The sequence below is a fragment of the Chiloscyllium plagiosum genome, unplaced genomic scaffold, assembly GCF_037043375.1.
Source record: "Chiloscyllium plagiosum isolate Xiang-an unplaced genomic scaffold, Cpla_swu_hap1 HiC_scaffold_4, whole genome shotgun sequence".
Classification (NCBI taxonomy): domain Eukaryota; kingdom Metazoa; phylum Chordata; class Chondrichthyes; order Orectolobiformes; family Hemiscylliidae; genus Chiloscyllium; species Chiloscyllium plagiosum.
In genome coordinates, this window is record NW_028270142.1 from 40,845,134 (window position 1) to 40,869,070 (window position 23,937).

Consider the following 23,937-nt stretch of genomic DNA (forward strand, 5'->3'; position numbering starts at 1 on the left):
CTTGAAATCCTCCATCCTAGGGGAAAAATCAACTACCATTAATACTATCTTTACCCCTCATTATTTTATAAACTTCTATAAGTTCCTCTTTCAACTTCCTATACTCCAGTGGAAAAAGTCCCAGCCTATCCAGCCTTTCTTTCTAACTCAAACCTTCCATACCCAGCAACATCCTGGTAAATCTCTTCTAAACCCTCTCCACCTTAATAATATTCATCCTGTAACAGAATCGGACACAGTATTCTAGAAGAGGTCTCACCAATATCCAGTACAACCTCCACATGATCAGTTGGCACTGCTGCCTCAGTGCCAGGGACCCGGATTCAATTCCATCCTTGAAGGACTGTCTGTGTGGAGTTTGCACATTCTTCCTATGTCTGCTTGGGTTTCCTTTGAGTGCTCCAGTTTCCTCCCACAGTCCAAGGATGTGAGGTTAGGTAGATTGGTCATAATGTCCAGGGGATGTGCAGGCTAGCGAAATGTATGGTTGTAGGGATAGGGTAGTGGGGTGGATAGGGTGGTGTATCATTCAGAGAGTCGGTGTAGACCCAATGGACCGAATGGCCTGCTTCTACACTGTAGGAATTCTATGACATGCTCAAAGGACTGAGCAATGAAGGCAAGCATGCTAAACGCTTTTTTAACCATGCTGTATAAGCCCTATCCTTGTTTGTTGTACCAAAATGCAATATCTCACACTTGTCTAGATTGAACTCCATCGATCATTCTCAGCACATTGACTCATTTGATCAAGATCCTTTTGTATTCTTAGAAAACTGTCTTCACTTGGAGATAGTAAGAACTGCAGTTGCTGGAAAGTCAAAGTGGAACTGGAGAAAGAAGAGCAGGTCAGACAGCATCGGAGGTGAAGGGGAGTCGATATTTCAGGTTAGAACCTTTCATCAGGACTCTCTAGTATGCCACCAAATTTGGAGTCATCCGCAAACTTACTAACCACTGCTCACCTCAACATGAATGCACCGTGCCGCTAAGCGGCTGCTCTTGTGCTAGTTTCTGCTCACCAGTGGTCAGAGATACTTGCCACTGCTGAGGCTGCCTGGGACTTCTGCTCCTCGTTCTGCTCCTAGTGAAAGTCCAGCTATGCACCATGTGAATCAGTCCCAGCCAGCAATGGCCAAACTGCAATTTCCCTGTCTTTTAGAGCCAGGTAGATAGAAAGTGCAGATCAGGTTTCAATACTGCATAAGAATGATTATTTGTAATGGGTTCAAGCTATGCTTGTTCTTAGAAGGAAAGGGATTAAGCAGTTAAGTGAAATGCTTGTTTTCAAAGGTGATTCGTTGAAAAAATGTCAATGTATTGAATGGCTTTGTTGTCAGTAAATATGTTTATTTAATCAGACATCAGTATCAAAATACATCTTTTGATTCATGTCATCTTGTCTCTTATGGTCTGTGAAGCTGGATACTAGGTCAGTTGGCATGGAGGAGATAAAGGCAACGGATAGTGATTTGGCATTGAGGTTACATAGGGGAGTGTTTTGTGTGAGAGGCCGTGAAAGGTGTGGGCTGTTTTAGTTTTAATCATATTTTAATAACTTCAACACCGTGCCAGGGTACTGAGGCAGGCCTTCCATACAGTTTGCCTTTGCACCCAGAAGTCCACATAGTCATGCCAGTGTTGTCCGGCCCAACTCCTAGGGAATCCGTCATCCTGGATGAAAAGCTAAGCTTTTGGGGCACTTTTTCCCAAACTGGCTTGGAGAGCTGGAATAGGTCCTGCAAACATTTCAGGTAAAACTTGGGTATGGATAAAAAATTGAGGGTGTTAATGAGTTTAATGCTAGAACACAAAACAAGTTGATGTGAAGCAAGTTGATTAAAATGAAAAAATGGGTATGATGCTGCATAGTTTGCAAATTCAAAATCATTAATTTATGCTGCTGCCTAGGGCAAATTCATGCCTTTTGGCTGAAGGCTGAAAAATAACAGAAGACAGATAGGGTAGGGACAGGCAGAATATTGAACAGAGTGCCTGAGGGAGAATTGTTTTGTTTATAATCACAATGATACATGTACAGAAACCCAGACAAGTAACATTTGCTGATAGCACTAAGTAATGGTATTAAAATTGGACAGGGCAAATCTGGAATTACAGGAGTGATTACACTTCAGTGTCAGATGAAATGAGTGAATTAAAACATGCTAAATGGAACCTGCTAATCTATAATAATTTTGCAATGTGTTACAAACTCACAATGTATCAGAATCAGGTTGAAGGAGGTCACAAAACATCCCTCCAGCGTAGACCCTGCAGTTGAACACATTACAAGCTGTTATTTGCAGTTTCTGTTTGTTACTTTAACTATCAAAGCTTTTCATTCTAATTATTAGAAGGACCACATTTTGAAAAACACATGTAAGTGATCTTTAAGTGTAACAGTTACCCCAACCTACAAAAGCCACTAGACTCCACATCTTAAAAGTCGGGAATTAAGATTCTAAATAGAGAGCTCTTAGAAAAGCATTGATACACTGAGCACTCACTGATGTGCTTTAAAAAAATCCCTATTGTGCTATTTTAGCTTGAGAATTCTCAAGGACATGAACAACCCAAATATAACTGCCTTAAAAGCAGACCATTATATCTTGATTATAAAGGCAGAATACTGGAAGTCGGAACTAAAATAGAAAGTTGTGGAGAAACTCAGCAGGTTTGGCAGCATCTGAAAAGAGAGGAAAACAGTTAATATTTCAAGTCTGATAGTTCTGAGGAAGAGTCCTGTCATATTGCTATTTATGGGATTTTGCTGAGCATAAACTGACAGCTGTTTTTCCTGCTTTAAAAAGGGACTAACTTTCACTAAGTACATAACGGCTGGAAAGTGCTCTGAGATGGCTGTGCAACTGATCTTGCTATCTCAACAAACTCTGCAACCTATAATCTTATTAGTTAACAAGTTCAAGGACTTCAACACAGCCACGATGAAGGTCAAACGTTTAAAAGGCAAATCATCATAATTTATTTAAGTTGAGTTTTTTGGCGGAGCTATGTCCAAATTCCAGTTTGAGAGTTTGCTTTTATATAAAAGACAACATGGGGACAGGAATAACCCACTGAATCACTTGAGTCTGATCCAAACTGCATTGTATGTACAGCAGGGCTGTGACTACACACTTTACTCAAAGTTATACTTTTACCTCAAAATCCTGGTTTTTCTGAGATTGGAGTCTATCGGTTTGTTGCTGCCATAGATATTAGTAAAAATATCTCCAGAGATGTTAATGAGTTGACCTAATAGTGAAGAGAAAATTAGAATGAATGAAGGAAATAAAAAAGTGAAACATAATACACAGGTAGAACACTTCACAATTTAATACAGGAACTATTTTAAATTTGTGAGTTCAGCCCCAGTCTTTGGCTTTAAGCACATAGTTGAGGCTGAGACCAAGATAACGGCATCTTTCAGATGAGATGGTAGATTGAGATTCCATCTGATCCTTCATAGATATGAAAATATCCCACAGCAACTGGTGAAAAGCCAATTGAGTGGGACTGGAGAATTAGTCATTTGTGATGACAGAGAAGCTGCAAAAGATGGAAAATGCTGGAAGATGGACAATGGTCATCTCCATCAATTTGTCAGTAGTTTAAACAGCTGTAAAGGAACAAAAAAATGTACTCTGAAAGACAAGAAACAGATCAGTAAAGGACTGAAATAAAATGAGATGAAGTAACACAGAAACGGAAGAAGTGAAAAGGTGCTTTTGAAGATGGTAAGGACACCATTAATGTAAATGAGAAGGACAGCTGGTGTATGGTGTGTGAAGGGACAGCTGAGATGTAGTGCTACGGAAACCATTGGCTCAGAATTCCCAAGATGAGGGAGCTGTGTTGTGAAGGAGTTTATTGACGTTGCAGTGTTTCTTTAGCAAGAGATCACAGAAGTTCTGTTTTGATGGTTCTTCAAGCTGCTAAACTGCGAAAAGTGAAGCCAGAGGTCATCAACCTGAAGAGGCACAGGTCCTAGCAGTACACCCTGTTTTTTAATTTAATGAACATCTGGGACACTTGCCAGATAGTTTAAGATTTTACACTGGCAAGACTGACTCCTGCACTCTCCAACAGCTTTGATACTTGCATCACGATGGGTACTTTAGCTCGATGAGAGTCGGGAGCTATGAATCCTTCACTGCCACATCTTTGCAGCTGGCTGAGGAAAAAAACCTCCTAAGTCACTGGCACTTGGAGGACTGCAGGAGACCAGGCACTTGTTCAGCTTCAGGGAGTGGGAGGGTGGGGGGGGGGGGGGGGCGGGGGACTGTCTGGTGTTGGCCAGTCATGACTTCAGAGAAATTCACAAGCAGACACAAAGGGTCAGTAGCTACTCATTTCATCCTTTCGTCTATGGAAGATGAGTTAGGGATAGCGATGAGTGGCTTCAGTGTCTTTAAGCGCATTGATTGGCAGCACAGAGACTCACACAGAATATAGTGAAACATTTAATATTTTATCTATATAATGTATCCACAGATGTCATCCATGCCAACAATGTGCCCCCAAAAGATTTCTTCTTTCTTTCCCTCTCACTACATCACAGAGCAGTTGTGGATTCCATAACTGATGTGGAGGGAGGCCACCTGACGGTGGAGCCAGTTGGCCTTGGAGCTTTGGTCAAGGAACCCAGGGTATGTTTGTATCATAGCCAGAGGGAGCTGCACCCTCCTTGGCTGAAATTCCTGCAGGGCTGGGATTCACAGATGAGGTGAAGATTAGATTAGATTAGATTAGATTACCTACAGTGTGGAAACAGGCCCTTCGGCCCAACAAGTCCACACCGACCCGCCGAAGCGCAACCCACTCATACACTTACCCGTTCACCTAGCACTACGGGCAATTTAGCATGGCCAATTCACCTAACCTGCACATCTTTGGACTGTGGGAGGAAACCGGAGCACCCGGAGGAAACCCACGCAGACACGGGGAGAATGTGCAAACTCCACACAGACAGTCGCCTGAGGTGGGGATTGAACCCGGGCGCTGTGAGGCAGCAGTGCTAACCACTGTGCCACCGTGCCGCCGAGAATGGAAGAGACAGCTATCTCTGGAGTGACCCGAGGGAGACTTCAAGCGGCCTGGGTGTGATTCTTCCACTGGCTGGGTGCTTTCTGGCACTGCCCTGTCTCCTTGTGAAGAAGGAGCATCTGCAGTGAAGTCAGGGTTCTCTGTCCCCCTGTGACCTTGCCATTGGTTCTGGGGACCACCAGCAAGGCCGATGAAGTCCTTAAGATTGGTGGATCCAGCTCTCCCTGGCGGCCCTGTCACTGGAGGCAGTCAGACAATTGCATTCCTGAGTCAGCAGGGTTGTTGCGACTTTGCTGCACTTCTGCAGTGGTTGTAGTATCATGGCCATTGCCTTCCATAACCTGCCTGATTCCCTGTGTGATTGCGACTTCTGTAACTACAGTCTATCTCTGAGAGATGCACAGATTATTGCTATTGCATCACAAGCATCAGTGAGGTCCACCTAGCAGCCTGCTTCAAATCATCAGTAGGGCCCGAATTGAGGAATGGGACTCTACACTGGAGACTAATTAGTCTATTTGTCACTGGGAAAACTGAGTTTACACGTGTATTTCACCCTCAGTGTCTGGGTATGTGTCTACTGGTGTTGTCCTTTTGAAGGGCTGCACACAGCTGTGAACTACCAACCCCTCTATCACAGACCAGCTGGTCTGACCATAGTCAATGCCTTCAGGGACTTAGCTGTACAGCCCCAAACAATGTGTGACCAGACCCCTGACTGAGATTTGGGCAACACTTGACTGTATTCCTATGACTCCCAGGATCGGCTGATTGTAACCCATTCTCTGAACTGTGGAGGTACAGGTCCACTGAGTGTGCCTTGATCAGAGCCTGGCTGTGCTCAAACCCCTTGACTGATAGCAGAGGCATTTTCCTTGACTTACTATGTTGAGGTGCCTTCCAGAGACAGATGCCTCCAGCAACATCAGTGAGGACTGTTCCAGTAAGATTTTTAAATTTGGCCTTTTGCTTGAAACACAAGATGTGGTTTTGACATGTATGTGGCTGGTGAGATTGACATAGCACAGTGCCGTACACCAAGGTGATCACATCCTTGACTGTTGAATGCTAATAACAGTGACAAGCTGCCTGGTTTCATGTCAGCAATAAACAGTAAGGCAGTACATCAGTAATGCTCTGGCTGAGGGGCATAGCACAAAAAAACAAAGCAAGGCAAGACAGAGATGCTGTGAGCATCCAGGTAGATGCAAGGAGAATGAGTCAAAAAGCGTGGTGCTGGAAAAGCACAGCCGGTCAGGCAACATCCGAGGAGCAGGAGAGTCAATATTTCGAGCATAAGCTCTTCATCAGGAACTCATTCATTCCTGGTGAAATGCTTATGCTTGAAATGTCAACTCTCATGCCCCTCGGATGCTATCTGACCGGCTGTGCTATTCCAGCGCCACACTTTTTGCCTCTGATCTCCAGCATCTGCAGTCCTTACTTTCTCCTTTGCAAGGAGACTGAGTGTTTAGAGAGTAAGAGAAAGATTCTTGAGGTGAGTGAACTGGGTACCTATCCATGCAGCACTACTACAATGACAGTTGTTGTTGGTACAATGCAAAGTTTGAAGTACAGAATTATTGTAAATAGATCAGAGAAGTGTCATGGTGGCACAGAGAGGCTGGCATGTGTTGAATGCAAGTGCTTGTGGAATAGGGTGTGTGCAGCCATGGAGAACAGCTTGAGATGGTGCCAGGTGTCCAAGTTGGTAGTCTGAAGTATCAAGCAGCAAGCTGGAGTCATCAAGTATCTGCTCTGACTGAAAATGTGTTGCTGGAAAAGCGCAGCAGGTCAGGCAGCATCCAGGGAACAGGAGAATCGACGTTTCGGGCATAAGCCCTTCTTCAGGAATGAGGAAAGTTTGTCCAGCAGGCTAAGATAAAGGTAGGGGGAGGGACTTGGGGGAGGGGTGTCGGAAATGCGATAGGTGGAAAGAGGTCAAGGTGAGGGTGATAGGTCAGACTGGGGTGGGGGCGGAGAGGTCAGGAAGAAGATTGCAGGTTAGGAAGGCGGTGCTGAGTTCGATGGATTTGACTGAGACAAAGTGGGGGGAGGGGAAATGAGGAAACTGGTGAAATCAAAGTTCATCCCTTGTGGTTGGAGGGTTCCTAGGCGGAAGATGCGGTGCTCTTCCTCCAACCGTCGTGTTGTTGTGGTCTGGCGATGGAGGAGTCCAAAGACCTGCATATCCTTGGTGGAGTGGGAGGGGGAGTTGAAGTGTTGAGCCACAGGGTGGTTAGATTGGTTGGTCCGGGTGTCCCAGAGGTGTTCTCTGAAACGCTCCGCAAGTAGGCGGCCTGTCTCCCCAATATAGAGGAGGCCACATCGGGTGCAGAGGATGCAATAGGTGATGTGTGTGGAGTTGCAGGTGAATCTGTGGCGGATATGGAAGTTTCCTTTGGGGCCTTGGAGGGAGGTGAGGGGGGAGGTGTGGGCGCAAGTCTTGCACCTCCTGCGGTTGCAGGGGAAGGTGCCGGGAGTGGAGGTTGGGTTGGTGGGGGGTGTGGATCTGACGAGGGAGTCACAGAGGGAGTAGTCTTTACGGAATGCTGATAGGGGAGGGGAGGGAAATATATCCTTGGTGGTGGGGTCCGTTTGGAGGTGGCGGAAATGACGGCGGATGATGCGCTGTACATGGAGATTGGTGGGGTGGTAGGTGAGGACCAGTGGGGTTCTGTCCTGGTGGTGGTTGGAGGGGCGGGGCTCAAGGGCGGAGGAGCGGGAAGTGGAAGAGATGCAATGGAGGGCATCGTCGACAACGTCGGGGGGGAAATTGCGGTCCTTGAAGAAGGAGGCCATCTGGGTTGTACGTTTTTGGAACTGGTCCTCCTGGGAGCAGATGCGGCGGAGACGAAGGAATTGGGAGAATGGGATGGCATTTTTACAGGGGGCAGGGTGGGAGGAGGTGTAGTCCAGGTAGCTGTGGGAGTCGGTCGGTTTGTAGTAGATGTCCGTGTTGATTCGGTCGCCCGAGATAGAAATAGACAGGTCGAGGAAGGGGAGTGAGGAATCTGAGACTGTCCAGGTGAATTTGACGTCGGGGTGGAAGGTGTTGGTGAAGTGGATGAACTGGTGGATGAACAACCCAGATGGCCTCCTTCTTCAAGGACCGCAATTTCCCCCCCGACATGGTCGATGATGCCGTCCACAGCATCTCTTCCACTTCCCGCTCCTCCGCCCTTGAGCCCCGCCCCTCCAACCGCCACCAGGACACAACCCCACTGGTCCTCACCTACCACCCCACCAATCTCCATGTACAGCGCATCATCCGCTGTCATTTCCGTCACCTCCAAACGGACCCCACCACCAAGGATATATGTCCCTCCCCTCCCCTACCAGCATTCCGTAAAGACCACCTCCTCCGTGACTCCCTCGTCAGATCCACATCCCCCACCAACCCAACCTCCACTCCCGGCACCTTCCCCTGCAACCGCAGGAGGTGCAAGACTTGCGCCCACACCTCCCCCCTCACCTTCCTCCAAGGCCCCAAAGGAAACTTCCATATCCGCCACAGATTCACCTCCACACACATCATCTATTGCATCCTCTGCACCCGATGTGGCCTCCTCTATATTGGGGAGACAGGCCGCCTACTTGCGGAGCGTTTCAGAGAACACCTCTGGGACACCCGGACCAACCAACCCAACCACCCTGTGGCTCAACACTTCAACTCCCCCTCCCACTCCACCAAGGATATGCAGGTCTTTGGACTCCTCCATCGCCAGACCACAACAACACGACGGTTGGAGGAAGAGCGCCTCATCTTCCGCCTAGGAACCCTCCAACCACAAGGGATGAACTTTGATTTCACCAGTTTCCTCATTTCCCCTCCCCCACCTTGTCTCAGTCAAATCCATCGAACTCAGCACCGCCTTCCTAACCTGCAATCTTCTTCCTGACCTCTCCGCCCCCACTCCAGTCTGACCTATCACCCTCACCTTGACCTCTTTCCATCTATCGCATTTCTGACGCCCCTCCCCCAAGTCCCTCCCCCTACCTTTTATCTTAGCCTGCTGGACAAACTTTCCTCATTCCTGAATAAGGGCTTATGCCCGAAACGTCGATTCTCCTGTTCCCTGGATGCTGCCTGACCTGCTGCGCTTTTCCAGCAACACATTTTCAGCTCTGATCTCCAGCGTTTGCAGTCCTATCTGCTCTGACTGTCATGTTGCGAATTCTTGGCATCTTTATTCTACTGTTCCAAGATCCAATTGGAAGCTGCATATTAATAAGGCAAGATTTACTGTTAATGAGGTGAAATGAGCAATGATCCACTTGAATAGGCCTTTTATCGCTCCCTCTCATGAGAATCTTGTCTCGATGTCCAGAATTCTGTTGGAAAATGCAACTAGTCACTCCCAACTTTGGGAAAGATCTCATTGGACTTCTTGCACAATTTGTCCAGCTTTCTAGTCATAAACTTCAGGGCTGGCAAGAATGTTGTTAAGAAAATAAAGAGTTGTCAATAATGAGAAGGATCTGCTGGTATAAAATGAAATGGCAAACCCTATTTAAGAGAAAAGCTGGCTACTTTGCTGAACCTCATCTGTATAGCTCTTACTCCACTCCTGAACCATACAGGTTTGTTAATCAGTCTGTAAGTTTCATCTATTCGTTCCTTGTATTCCCTATGTCAGTAGCATGTGGTGTATTTGAAAAGATATTGTGAATGAATTATGCAATTAATTAGAACGATAGGGTCATTATGGCACAAATGATGCTAATTTAGCCTATTGCATTTGTGCTGGTCTGGTGTAGGAACAATTCATCGGTGCCATTCCCCTGCCCTTTTCTCATAGACCTGAATATTTTTTCCTTTTCTTTTTGAATGCCTCAATTGAACCTGCCACCAGCATATTCTCAGGCAAGTTAGAATAGTGCTGGAAAAGCACAGCAGGTCAGGCAGCATCCCTGGAGCAGGAGAATCGATGTTTCAGGCAAAAGCCCTTCATCAGGAATGTTGCCTGAAACATTGACTCTCCTGCTCCGGGGATGCTGCCTGACCTGCTGTGCTTTTCCAGCACAACTCTAACTTAACTCTGATCTCCAGCATTTGCAGTCCTCACTTTCGCCTATTCTCAGGCAATGCATTCCAAATCCTAACCACTTGCCAATCATTTGACTCTGTGCCCTCTCATTCTTGAGCCTTTGATGAATGAGAACCATCTGTAAAAAAAATTTCGTAAAATTCTAAGAACATGATTCCAGCACAAACCTGGTAATCCAGACAAGGGCGAAATCCTCTCAATGGTTGGTGTATAATGGTCTTCTGACTGTTAAAAGAAAAGTCAAAATTTAAATACTAGCAATATCATAGTCTTGACAATGATTTGGAAGGTGGATTTTTGTAGCCCATCTATTCCTAATAGTTAATTTTGTCCTGAACAGAATGAGGAAGAATGTCTATGATCGGAATGAAAATTGGGTAGATCTACAAATGGGAGAATGAATGACTCCTTCAGATCATAATTGAGACAGCAAGATTATAAAATATATTCTTTAAGTAAGGAATGGAACACTGAGCTGATGTCTACTGGTGAGAGATAAATGGGGAAGAAAGAACTTTTATGAGCCAACAGTGACTGCAGCTAAAATCTCAAATTTCAATGTAATTTTACATGGCAATATCATTGTGTGTTTTGTATTTGGTTGATGCCTTGGATTATATTTAAAAATCAACAACATTATAGTATGACCTGCACTCTAAAGGCCAGGTCTGTGAGAGCTCCATCTTGTAAATAATGAATGAAAACGTGTTGCACTTACTTTAAAGACCATCATCTTGTTGGCATTAATCGGAACCCCGTCTACACTCACTACAACCTGATAGCTGTCTTTTGGTAGTGGTCTAAAAAGAAAGGAAAAACGTGCATGAACACCAAAGGAACACAGATTAACAGTGTATTTTGAATAGAACATCAGAAAAATTCTCACCATTGTTTGCGACTAGTCCCTGGGTGAGGCTGCCCAATTTGGTTTGATTGCAGATGGGATAACCTAGATAGTTGAGACCCACCTAATGAGGATGAACTGGCTCCCCTTCTTTATTCACCTGTGCCCTTTATTGGTCTTGAGAACATTTATTTAAGAAAATTATCCCTTCACCTTTCTTCCAGTCCTAAGGAATTTAGGTTTTAAAGGGAGCCAATTTAATCAGACTTTTGTGAGTTACCAAAAGAATAAACTTTGAAATATGAGAATAATGGGTTATCTCCTCCACTTTAATATGATTGAAGCTTCCCTGATTTCCTACAGGAATGACATTCCAGAATTCCTCACCAGATAATCACTGAATTTACATCATGTAACCCTATGGTTGCATCTATTTCTTAACAGCATCACACGTTGAAATTGAAATTTAGTGTGTCCCTAGATGCTGCCAGTTGATCCATTGTCATGATACTTGCCCTGTCTTTTCTCCCACTGGATGAAGAATGACATTAGATTATCCAGGCATGGTGATGGTGGTGTGGGGAGATTTTCTGTAAGGTATAATTCCCTGAGTGTGATTATGTCAAGCTGTTGTTTGACTAGTCTGTGAGATAGCTATCCCAATTTTGGCACTAGCCCCCAGTTGTTAGTGAGGTGGTCTTTGCAGGGTTGACAGGGCTGTTTCTGCCATTGTCTTTTTCGGTGCTTAGCTTGATGCCAGGTGATCTGTCTGGTTTCATTTCTCTGAGAAGTCGTAGCAATTGGTACAATTGAATGGCTTGCTAGGCCATTTCAGAGGGCTGTTGAGAGTCAACCATATTGCTGTGGGTCTGAAGTCACACCTAGGCCAGACTAGGTAAGGTTACCAGGTTTTGTTCCCTGAAGGACATTAATGAACCCGATGGGTTTTTTCTGACAACTGACAATGATTTCATGGCCATCATTGCATTCTTAATTCCAGAATTTGTTTTTTATTATTGAATTCAAATTCCACCATCTGCTGTGGCAGATTTCAAACCTGAGTCCCCAAAACATTACCTGAGTCTCTGGATTAATAGTTGAGCAATAATACCAACACCTTCCCTTTATCTCTTTCCATTTTAGACATTTTGTTTCAGGTTTCTCTAACTCTGCACTGATGTGATATTCTAGAATTTCTCTCCAGTCAGCCACTGAACTTGCATTTGCAATCATCTATTGATTGTAACTCCTTTTAAAAAAAAATGCAGGTTGCAATGAAAAATTCAATATTTCTTAGGTGATCGGAGTTTATGATCCATTGTCATGACATCATGAAAGAAAAGCAACATTTAAACTTCCTGTTGGATTGATTGGGTGTCAAAGGGATGGACAATAAATACTGGCATTACCAGAGATACCCAGATCCCATGAATGAATTAAAATGAATTTAAATCAAATCTATCTATCTTGCTATTTTATTAACAAGAAAATGAATTATTTAACCTTTAGTCATCCAGTTCCTTATGAATTGCAGTATGACCCTGCATAGAGAGACTGAATATATCTACCTGGTGTAGCAAATAACCTGTGTTTCGTGGCTGGAATCTTTCTCTACGTCGCAGGGGATGGACCTGGTTTCTGATAGGAGCTGCACCTTATTGCCCAGTTGTCCATTTCCTCCTGTGTAGTCAAATGGCCTTGGTTTTAAGAAACCTGTGAAGACAACCAAAGTATATTAGATGCAGCAACAGTAAGAATCATCAAAGAGGAAGAGTAACCTGCCTTACCTTTTCCTTTAATCGTCAGCCTGGTTGCTCCATTGATGCTACCGTGATAAGGAGTGATGTCTGAAACAATAGGAGCACTCTGGGAAACTAGGAAATAAATAAATACATAGATGTTATGGGAAGTGGTGATGTAATCACTGAATCAGTAATCTAGAACCCGAGGTGAATGCTCTGGGAACATGGGTTTGAATCCCATCATAGCAGATAGAGAAATTTGAATTCAATTATTTTTAAAAACACAGGGGGAGAAAGTAAATGGCATTTATGTAACCACATCTGCTTCACTAAAACCATTTTGCAAAGGAAATCTATCCTCCTTACCCAGCCTGGCCTACATGGGACTCTGGGCCCACAGCAATCTGGTTGACTCTGAACTGCCCTATGGGGCAATCCTAGCCAGCAGCATCCACATAGAAACAATTAAATAAATAAATAACGGGGGGAAGGTGGAAAGGTAGAAATGTAAAGGATAGTTCATACAGGTGGATATGACGGAAACAGAAAGATAGGAATAGTAGACAGACTAATAGATAGATACTTATTGGGGAGGAGAGAGTAGATAATCGATACTTCAACAGTGAAGATGCCCAGTCAAATTTGTTCAAATTCAGATTTAATTCAAATTCAGATTTAATATTTTGATAAAATACAAATTAATAAAAATGTTTTAGAAAACTGGAAATCTACTTGCTAAATACCGGCAGTGATCTGTGATAACATTTGGCTGTTTTGAGCTGATTCTCAATTACCTGCATTGGTCAGTGACCAGAGACTAAGCACAATGGCCACGCCCCATTGCACTGACTGGCCCTTCATGTTATCCCGCAGCTCCCGTTCCTCCCTCTGGATCTGTCTGTTGGGAGAAAAAAGAGTGCATTAGGCTGTGTGTTGACAGATTACACACACCACTATAGTTGAATTGCCTCCTTCTACTTTATCTCTAACATTTCCCAGTTTGCTATCCCCTTCCTTCCCGGGGCCCTGTACTTGCTAATAAACTGTTAAAACTTCCAGATTTGATCAAATCTGATCAACCTGAAATGATCAGCCTGCTTCTTTCTCTGGATATTGACAGATCCACTGAGTATTTTTTAGTATTTTATCATTCCAGAGCTAGATGGCTTTAAATAAGTTTTTTTTATTAATAAGTAGTTTTTAATTCAAGGGTCAGAGTTAGTTAATTTCTTGTATTTGTCCTGAATTTGTGAAAGAAAAATCATGTCTCACCAGTTTGCTGGAGTTTTTTTGAAGAGATAACAGAGGATTAATGAGTTCAAGACTGTTACTGTGATGTATATGAACTTCTAAAAGGCTTTGGTACAATGTTACACAAAAGATTTATGAGGAAAGTATAGGTCATGGACTAAGAGGAATTGGAGCATGTGGATTTGAATTTGGTCAAGGGATAGGAAACAAGGAATAATCGTTAAGGAGTATTTTTGGGGCTGGAAGAAAGCTTGTAGTGGAATTCCCTAGGATCTATATTGGGATCCTTGCTTTTTCTGATTTAAATAAATTATCTAGATCTTGGCCTGCAAAGGACAATTTCAAAGTTTGTGGATGACACAGAATTTGGAAAAGTTGACCTGTGAGGAGGACAGTGACATTGACACAGTGGAAGAGTGGGTGGATAGGTGACAAATGAATGCAGAAATGTAAGATGACACACTTCGGTCCAAGGAACATGGAGCGACAGTACAAAATAAAGGCCACTGGCTAACTGTTGCAGAGCAACAGAAATACCTGGGCATTTAAACCATGAAAGATGGCAGGACTGGCAAAGAAATGTTTAAAAAAACACAGTATGTTAGGCTTCATTATTGGAGGCGTAGAATACAAAACAGAGAGGTCATGCTGAACTTATATAAGCCATTTGTTAGACCTCACCTGCAGTATTGTATACAGGCAATTCCCAGGTTGGAAATGGATCTGTTCTGGACTGCATTCGCAGGTCGATTGGTTTGTAAGTTGGAACACAATGCAGAACATTAGAAAGTAGCTGTCGTAGCGAAAGGAAATGTTCATATGTCAGGTCTTATAAAATGAAAATCCATATATGGGATCACACTTGAAAGTACTGGCACTTGTAAGTTGGACTTTCAGAAATTGGGCACCCCTGTTTTTTTCTGGGTGCCACACTATAAGAGGGATGTCTCATAGATTCAGACACTTACAGCACAATCAAAGGCTTTTGGTCCAATATATCCACACTATTTAACAAAGAGCTGATTACAGAAATCCAATTTTCCAGCTCTTGGCCAACACCCCTGTAGGCCATGGCAACACAAGTGAATACCTAAATATTGCTAAAATGTGAACAGTTTCTGACCCAAGCACCCCTTCAAGCAGTGATTTTCAGACTCCTTCTACCTTCTAGATGAAAAACATGCTTCTCAACACTCCGCTTAGTCTTTTACATTTCAGCTTATATCTATGATCTCTGGTTATTAATCCCTCTATTGATGGAACTGGTACATTTCTATGAACATTACCTTTACCCCTCATGATCTTATACAGGCAGTCCCCAAGTTGCAAACAAATTGAGTCATTCATAAGTTGATTTGTATGCAAATTTGGAACACAATACAGTAAAACAGCTACCCGTAAGTGTGGAAATAATTTGCATATTAGATCTTTAAAATTATACATTGTCTGGAATTGCATTTGTATGTACGAGTGTTCATAAGTAAGACATTCATATATCAGTCACACCCTATAAACCTCATATCAGGTCCCACTCAACCTTTGCTGCTCCAAGGAAAACAACCCTAACCTTTTGAATCTTTACACATAGCTCAGACCCTTCAGACAGTATCCTGGTAAATCTTCTGTACTGTGATGGAATCAAATCATTCTTAAAATGTGGCGACTAGAACTACACAGAGTACTCCAATTGTAGACTAATCAGCATTTTATACAGTTTTAGCATAACCTCAGTGCTCTTGTTTTTAATGGCTCAGTTAATAAAGGGAAGTGTTCCATATATCCTTCTATCACCTTGTCTAATAGCTTTGCTGCTTCTGGGATTTGTGTATGTACACACCAAGACCCTCTCACCTTCAGTACTTTCCAGGGTCCTAACATTAATAGTGTAAGCCCTTTCCTGGGATCTCACTTCTCGGAGTTGAATTCCATTCACCACTGTCCTGCCCAGCTGACCAGTCCATTGATATCCTCCTGCACTCTACAGCTATCTTCCTCACTATTTACCACCTTACCAATTTTCATGCTATTGCAAACATCATCATATTAAAGCCCCAATCATTAATATGCACCGCAAAAAGCCAATGTTCCACCTCCAAATCCTGCAGAATCCACTGGAAATTGAATTCCTGTTACAGAGACACCCTCTACCATCACTGTCTGTTTTCTGTTTCTTAATCAGTTTTGGATCCAAATTGCTGCTTTGCCTAGAGTCCCACAGGTTCTTATTTTCTTGACTGGTCTGCCATGCAGGAGCTTATCAAACATCTTACTAAACTCCATGTAGAACACATCAAATGAATTACCCTCATCAACAATCATTGCTATCTCCTCAAAAGATTCCGTCAAATCTATCAAAGATGATCTTCCATTAAGAAATCTATGCTGACTAGTCCTGTCTTATCCATGTAATTCCAAGTGCAAGTATCTTCTGCCCTTCAGAATTTTCTCATAACTTCCTCCCACAACCAAGTTAGATCAACTACCCTGTAATTTCCTGGTCTGCCCCTTCCTCCCTTTTTATTTATGTGAATGAATTGAGAGAATGCAGTTTTCAAGAATGATTCCAGGCTGAAACACCAGATGCAGTGAAGATGTTGGAACATGTTTGCCTTGGAAAAGAGAAGACTGAAAGGAGATTTGAGAGATGTTTTCAAAATCATTAGGAATCTGGACAAGAGTAGATGGGAAGTAATTGTTCCTGCTTTTAAAGGGACCGACAGCCAAAAGGCCCAGTTTTAACTGAGTCCTGACAAAACGTTTTGACCCAGAAAGTTAATTTTCCTGCTCTTTGGAAGCTGAATGACCTGCTGTGCTCTTCCAGCTTCACATCTGTTGGCCCAGTTTTAACTTTTTTCAGAGAAAAAGAAGCAAATGTGAGGTGAGAAAAAATTTCCATACTGAGTAAATAGTTAGAGACAGGATTACACTGCCTGGAATTGTGATTGGGGCAAGTTCAACTGAGGTCTTCAAGAGGGCTTCAGATAGAATCATCGAAATGTACAGCATGGGAAACAGACACTTCAGTCCAACTCATCCATGCTGATCAGATATCCTAAACTAATCCACTCCCATTTGCCAGCACTTGGCCCATACCCCTCTTAAACCCATCCTGGTCATATACCCGATAACTATTTATAAAGGAAGTTACTTAAACCATCAAGTCAAAATACTGAGAAAGCTATGTGGTTTCGTTCTGCATTATACCGGTTCTGTGGAATTCTATCAGCATTTAGTTTACAAACACTTCGAAAGCTTACAGCCTTTCTAACTACGTTTCAAAATGCTCCTTTTGAAAGCAGGGTGGGGTTTGAGGCACAAGATATTAAAGGTGGTACAGGTAGTTCAGATTTTGCCCCTTTATTTTGAAAGCGACATGATAGGATGCAACCATATCCACCCAATCCTGTTACAATCAAGAGCGTCAGGTCACAGTAACAAAAATGTAAATTATACATTGGTGCAGAGAGATGTGGGAATTTGAATAACAACCATGACACCCTGCTGCTGAATTATGTAATCTCTATGTAAAAATACACTGTTGCAGATTTACTTAATCAACAACACAGTACACTGTTCTGGATTTGGTCAATTTGTATGTTAATATACATCATTCCCGATCTATCTAGTCTATGCCTTATTGCACCTGGGGCTGGATTTGCTCCAGCTAGATGTTATTGTACATAATTTTTGATTTGCTTTTCTCTTTATCGCATGTAATTTCTTGTAAATCAATCTACTAAATAAAAACAGAGTACTGAGGAAGGATCACTCGACTGAAATGTTAACTCTGATTTCTCTTCACAGATGCTGTCAGATCTGCTGAGTTTTTCCAGCAATTTCTATTTTTGAATCGACTCAATAAGACTTGTTCAGAGACCGAGCTGAGGAAGACAATCGATTTTACTTAAAAGAAACTTAACAAACCTAATAACGAACAAACACCAATCCCCCTTATCTTTAACCAGTCCTGCTTTGAACCCCCAATTCAGGGTTTTGCAAATTGTACGTTGGTTGAATCCAATATAGGAAATAGTAAAGATTGAACCAGAGAGTGAGACATTATCCAGTAAATGTATGAATCTCCTGGGTCACTCAATGTCACTTACCTTTCCTCAGGCACAAGCTTTAATCAAATGTTCCTTTCTTTCGCCTGTGTTCCGAACGTGAGATGATTACCGTGAATATTTCATATCAGTCACGCTTCCGTCACTATTAACAACTTGGCTGTAAACATCAGTGTGAGGGGGGTGAAACATAGAAACCTGAGTCTGACTCTTCTGCCCCTTGCTGTATTTACCTAAGCTCAGGAAGAGAATGGACAATGGCTAATTCAACCCCATGGAAACGACTTCAAAATCTGAACTATCCAAATGTTACTACAATACTTTCTGGAATTCTGTCTCTGTTTATTTGTGTTTAATTGCTTTCATGACTCTGAATGTCAAGGTGTTACCACGCCTCACTTACAAATCTCCCTTTATAAAAATTCTCCTGTGAATGTGATACCTCCCAGTACCTCCTTTTGCCTCCTGGAACATTGATAAGTTGATACCAAAGCACAGAGATGTTGCTCAATGTATTGTGGAGTTGGCATAATATCAACTAAAACCCAGAGGCATGAGCTGCTAAAGGGATAGCAAGTGGGAGCAACACCACATCTCCTTACAGAGAAAACCAACTCACTGCCAAGGTCCAACACATACAGAAGGAACAAGAGTGGGCCACTTGGTCCTTTATGCCAGCTCCACCATTCAATAAGATCATTGCTCATCTCTACATTATGCCTTTCCCTGATGATCTTTCATCTACTAGGCAATCAATACTCTATTTACCCTGCCTTAAAATATTTAAAGATTTTTCATCCGTTACCTTTTGAGGAATCAAATTCCAAAAGCTCAAGAGAGAGAAAAAAGTTACCTCTTCTCTGTTTTAAATACCTGCCTCCTTATATTTAAAAGTCTATTCTCAGGTGGACATGAAGCACCTACAGGTAATGGTGCTAATGCAAACAAAAATGAGAGAATTTTCCCTGGTGTCCTGCCCAACATGTATCCTTTAACAAAGTTCCTTAAAATAGGCTGTGTTCATTATCATAATCTGGTTTGTATGAGCATGTTGTCCACAAATTAATTGCTGTTTTCCCTTCAAAATTGCTTTTAAAATAATTGTTGACTGTAAAGCACACACCCTAAGATCATTTTAAGGTTGGGAAATGTGGTAAATCAATGTAAGTTCTGACTTGTTATTGAGTTATTCCGAATATAGTTAGAATAGATTCATAGAACCTCTATAGTGTGGAAGCAGGTCATTCAGCCCATCAAGTCCACATTGACCATCCAAAGATCATACCACCCACCAACATCCTCCCCCCCCCCCCCCCCCCCCCCCCCCCCACCCCACCCCCCAAAATGATCCCAGTAACGACCCTGCATTTCCCATGGTTAATCCATCCAGCCTGCACATATTTGGACACTATGGGCAATTTGGCACAGACTATGGGCAATTCAGCACAGACAGTGTGAAGGATGAAATCAAATCCAGGTCCTGCACTGCGAGGCAGCAGTGCAAACCACTGAGCTACTGTGCCAGTTAATCTATATCACAAATATAGATTTCAAATTGGTTTTCCTCTAAATCAGTTAATCTCTGCTACCATTCTCACTACTACAAAACAAATGTTCTATCCTTTCTTCAACCAAAGTTCATGGCCTCTACACTTGTTCATAACTTCCACTTGTCTGACATTTTCTTGTTATGACATAAAGTAATTCAACTGAAATGTCTTGTTTCCTTTGCCATTGATGCAGCCTGATGTGCTGAGCATTTCTAACATTTTCTCTTTGTATTATTGCATTAAGTTGTTACATAAGAGGACATCAATTAATTTGGTAACTAGCACAAACATATTGAGAAATAAGGGCAATCAGAAACTTTGGTAACTAGATCAAGGATAATTACCTATTATGGTAATCCTTAATAACATTACATGTGTATACATGATCCTATCCCAGCTTCTGGTAATCAGATACTGACTTAAAAGTGGGAAATTGATGTTTATTTATCATTATGCAAGTATAATAACAATTGATTAAACTAACATATTATTCTGCTTAACATTAAACAATGTAGAGATTTGTAATTTAATACTTGTCAAAGAAACACACCATGGCTTTTCACATAGATACATTGCAAGAAGTTTGAAGCTTCAAGACTGTTTGGGCCCACCTCTTCTTAACTTGTTAAATACTTTGGTGTTAAAATTTCTAGTGATATCAATTAGAGAAGGTTTGATGAGTTTTACTGTAAGAAGAGAGGAAACAAATTTAGCAGCTGTGTACTGCATTAGCTTTATTTTAATTTGTCATGTTTTAATAGAGAATCAATTGCACTTGGTTGAACGTAATAAGCTTTGTGTTGAAGTTAACTTTGTAAAAGTGCATATTTAAATATTTAACTGTCTAATCTTTGAGAATTTTATCAATCAAGACTATGTAACATCAGAATCTCATTATCTGACTCTTTGTACAGTCTAACTTTTGCTATTTTTATACTTTTGTAGCTGTAGTTTGCTTGTTGGCTTCATACAGTTTGAAGTTTATGAATAACCTTCTTCCTGTATCATCTATTTTAAAAGTTAAGAAACTCATTTCACACAACAGCCACCACAGAAAATCACTTGGTAGGTGGGCTTTAACAACAAATAATGATCAGTGCTCCTTTATAGAGGGACTTTCTATCACTTTAGCAAACAAAAATGAGTCAGAGTATCAATCAAGAGAACATAAACTCCAAATTGGCAAGGAAAATATCAGGAAATATCCTGTTATCTTAGTTCAGAGTCATAAAAGTAACAAAATAGATGACAATGAAGCATCTCCAATCAGGAGATAGTGGGAAGTAGTCAGCATCCATCACCCTTAAGGCCAAGCAAAATATAATGATGTAATTGATCATGCTTTGGCCAGAAGGAGTTATAAGTATCAATTTTCAGTGACCAAGGTGTAGCACCAAGCATGAAACTGAAGGTAGTAGTGCTCTGTTCTGTCAGAAGCACAAGATGAGTGTAGGTGCTGGAGAGACCAGAGAGTAAGTGTTGACCACATGTCCCAAGCTGAACCAGGAAGGAAAAACCAAAGTGAGCTTATAAAGTCACTGTCCTACTTTGATATTATTACTTTAAGTATCCTGAGTTGCTCACTAGACTATCTCCTGCTGACTGAATGGTTAAAGCCTCAAATGAACAAATAGGAATTGGGATTGGGGTTTAAATCACAATCTGAAATTTACATTGCTGTTAGTTTCCGTAATGTGAACATCATCAAGGACTGTTCAATGTGTTTGCCATTGCTTAGTATGGAGTCATGAGCGCAGACCACCAGACCATAGTAACAAAAAATGTAAATAATACTGTGGAACAGAGGAAGTTAGGAATCTGAATATCAACCTCAACATCCCACTACTGGATGTGTGTGTAAACATACACTATTCCAGATTTACTGAATCAAACATTATAATACACTATACAGGATTTGGTCAATTTATATGTTAATATGCATCATTCCCAATCTATCCAGTTGATACCTTTATTGCAAATTGGGCTGGATTTGCTCCAGCTAGATGTTACTGTATACAATTTTTGATTTGCTTTTTCCTTTGTTGTTGCATGAAATTTCTTAATCTATTAAATAAGACTTGTTCAGAAACAGAGCTGAGGAAACCAGTTGAATTTACTTAAAATAAACTTAACAAACCCAATCATCAACAAACAACGATTACCCTGATTTTTAACCAGTCCCACTTTGAACCCCAGATTCAGGATGTTGCAAATTGCACTTTGGTGCATTCTAACATAGGAAATAATAAAAGTTGAACCAGAAAGTGAGACATTGTTGAGTAGATGTTTGAATCTCTTGGGTCACACAATGTCCCTTACCTTTCCCCAGGCACAAGTTTCAATGAAATGCTCCTTTCCGTTCGCCTGTATTCTCAATGTGAGGTGATTACTGTGAATATTTCACATCACTTATACTATCGTCACTATTAACAACTTGGCTGTAAACATCAGTGTGAGGGGGGTGAAACATAGAAACCTGAGTCTGACTCTTTTGCCCCTTGCTGTATTTACCTAAGCTCAGGAAGAGAATGGACAATGGCTAATTCAACCCCATGGAAACCACGTCAAAATCTGAACTATCCAAATGTTACTACAATACTTTCTGAAATTCTGTCTCTGTTTATTTGTGTTTAATTGCTTTCATGACTCTGAATGCTCAGGTGTTACAATGCCTCATTCTAAATTTCCCTTTATAAAAATTCTCCTGTGAATGTGATACCTCCCAACACTTCCTTTTGCCTCCTGGATGACTTTAAGGTTGATACCAAAGCACAGAGATGTTGCTTAATGAGACTCTCGAAGGAATTGCAGAGTTGACACAGGATCGACTGAAACCCAGAGGCACGAATTGCTAAAGGGATAGCAAGCAGGAGTTACACCACCTCCCCTTACAGAGAAAGCCCACTCACCACCAAGGTCCAACACATGAACAAAGAACAAGAGTGGGCCACTTGGTCCTTCCAGCCTGCTCCACGATTGAATAGGATCTTGGCTGATGTGATTTTAACCTTATTTCTGCATTATGCCTAACCCTGATGATCTTTCCTTTACTTGCTTAAATGACTGCTTTCTTACTTTTAAATTATGACCCCTAATTCTAGAATCTACCACAAAAGAAAACTTCCATTCTACATTCCCCTGGTCAAGTCCCCTCAGAGTCTTGTATGTTTCAATTAAGTCAGCTCTGACTCTTCCAAACTCCAAAGGATGCAGGACTAGCTTATCCTCATCAGACACCCACTCAGTACAAATATTATTCTAGTCAATGTTCTATGAACTGCTTCCAATGCATTAACATCCTTCTGAAAGTACAGGTAATAAGTACTGTACACAATACTCCAGATGTGCTCTCACCAATGTCCTATAAAACTGAAGGATAACCACCTTATTCTTGCATTCAATGCCCATAGCAATAACATAAAACATACTATTAACTTTCCTGATTGTTTCTCGTATCTTCAGATTAACCTTGTGTGATTCATGCACGAGGACAGCAAGATCTCTTTGCATTTCAGAGTTCTGAATCCCTCACCATTTACATAACATAATTCATGTCAGTTAAGGATGGTCAATAAACATTAGTCCAGTCAGTGATTCTATGATACCCACATTGTGTTATTTGCAGCAATGTGGTCCATCCACTCAATGTTGGCTCTTTTTTTCAATTTGCCCACTCCACTTGTGATCCATCTCCACTGTCTAAATCTAAAGACTTCTATATCCTTACATATGTTAAAACAAGGCCAATCTCAGGTGGGCATGAAGCATCTAACTGTGCTATTTAAAAAAAAAACTGGTGAATACTCCCTGGTATGCATTCCTTAATGAAATTCCCTAAAACAGGCTGTGTTCACTATCATAATATGGTTTGAATAAGCATTTTGTACACAAATTGATTGCTGGTTTCCATCTGTATAACAGCGATAGCATTTCAAAAATACTTCTTGACTGTAAAGCATACATTCTAAGATCACTAAGGATAGGAAATGAGCTACATAAATGCAAGTTCATACTGGTTATTGAATTGTTCACTGTATAATTAGAATAGGTTCATAGAATCTCTACAATGTGGAAGCAGGTCATTTGGCCCATCAAGTCCAAACTGACCGTCTGAAGATCATTCCCCCCCCCAATAAACACTATCCCTATAATCCTGCATTTCCATGGCTAATCCACCTAATCTGCACACCTCTGAACACAATTAGCATTTCAGCATGGCCATTCCACCTAACTTTGGACTGTGAGAGGGAACCAGAATACCTGGAGGAAATCCGCACAGACACAGTGAAAATGTGCAAACTACACACAGACTTGTACTTGTCTGAAATTTTCTTGTTATGACACAAAGTAATTCAACTGAAATGTTCTGTTTCCTTTGCCATTGATGCT

The 23,937-nt window shown here is 41.8% G+C and overlaps 1 protein-coding gene across 2 annotated transcripts in view; it reads right to left on the minus strand.

The window, feature by feature from the left end:
- Window positions 1–18,139, minus strand: part of LOC122549503 (fibrocystin-L-like) — a 243,183-nt gene extending 225,044 nt beyond the window's left edge. Inside the window, exons 1-8 of one of the 2 annotated variants that reach the window (XM_087986185.1) lie at window positions 18,041–18,139; window positions 13,478–13,581; window positions 12,729–12,815; window positions 12,510–12,654; window positions 10,816–10,897; window positions 10,265–10,322; window positions 3,162–3,255; window positions 2,218–2,271 (exon numbers count right to left, since the gene is read on the minus strand). In XM_087986185.1, coding sequence (XP_087842311.1) covers window positions 2,218–2,271; window positions 3,162–3,255; window positions 10,265–10,322; window positions 10,816–10,897; window positions 12,510–12,654; window positions 12,729–12,815; window positions 13,478–13,544 — 587 coding nt within the window. In that variant the 5' untranslated portion in view covers window positions 13,545–13,581; window positions 18,041–18,139. Of the gene's footprint in view, window positions 1–2,217; window positions 2,272–3,161; window positions 3,256–10,264; window positions 10,323–10,815; window positions 10,898–12,509; window positions 12,655–12,728; window positions 12,816–13,477; window positions 13,582–17,708; window positions 17,746–18,040 lie in introns of those variants that run through there. The other variant, XM_087986184.1, reaches the window with a different exon arrangement.
- Between the last annotated feature and the right edge of the window lie 5,798 nt (window positions 18,140–23,937).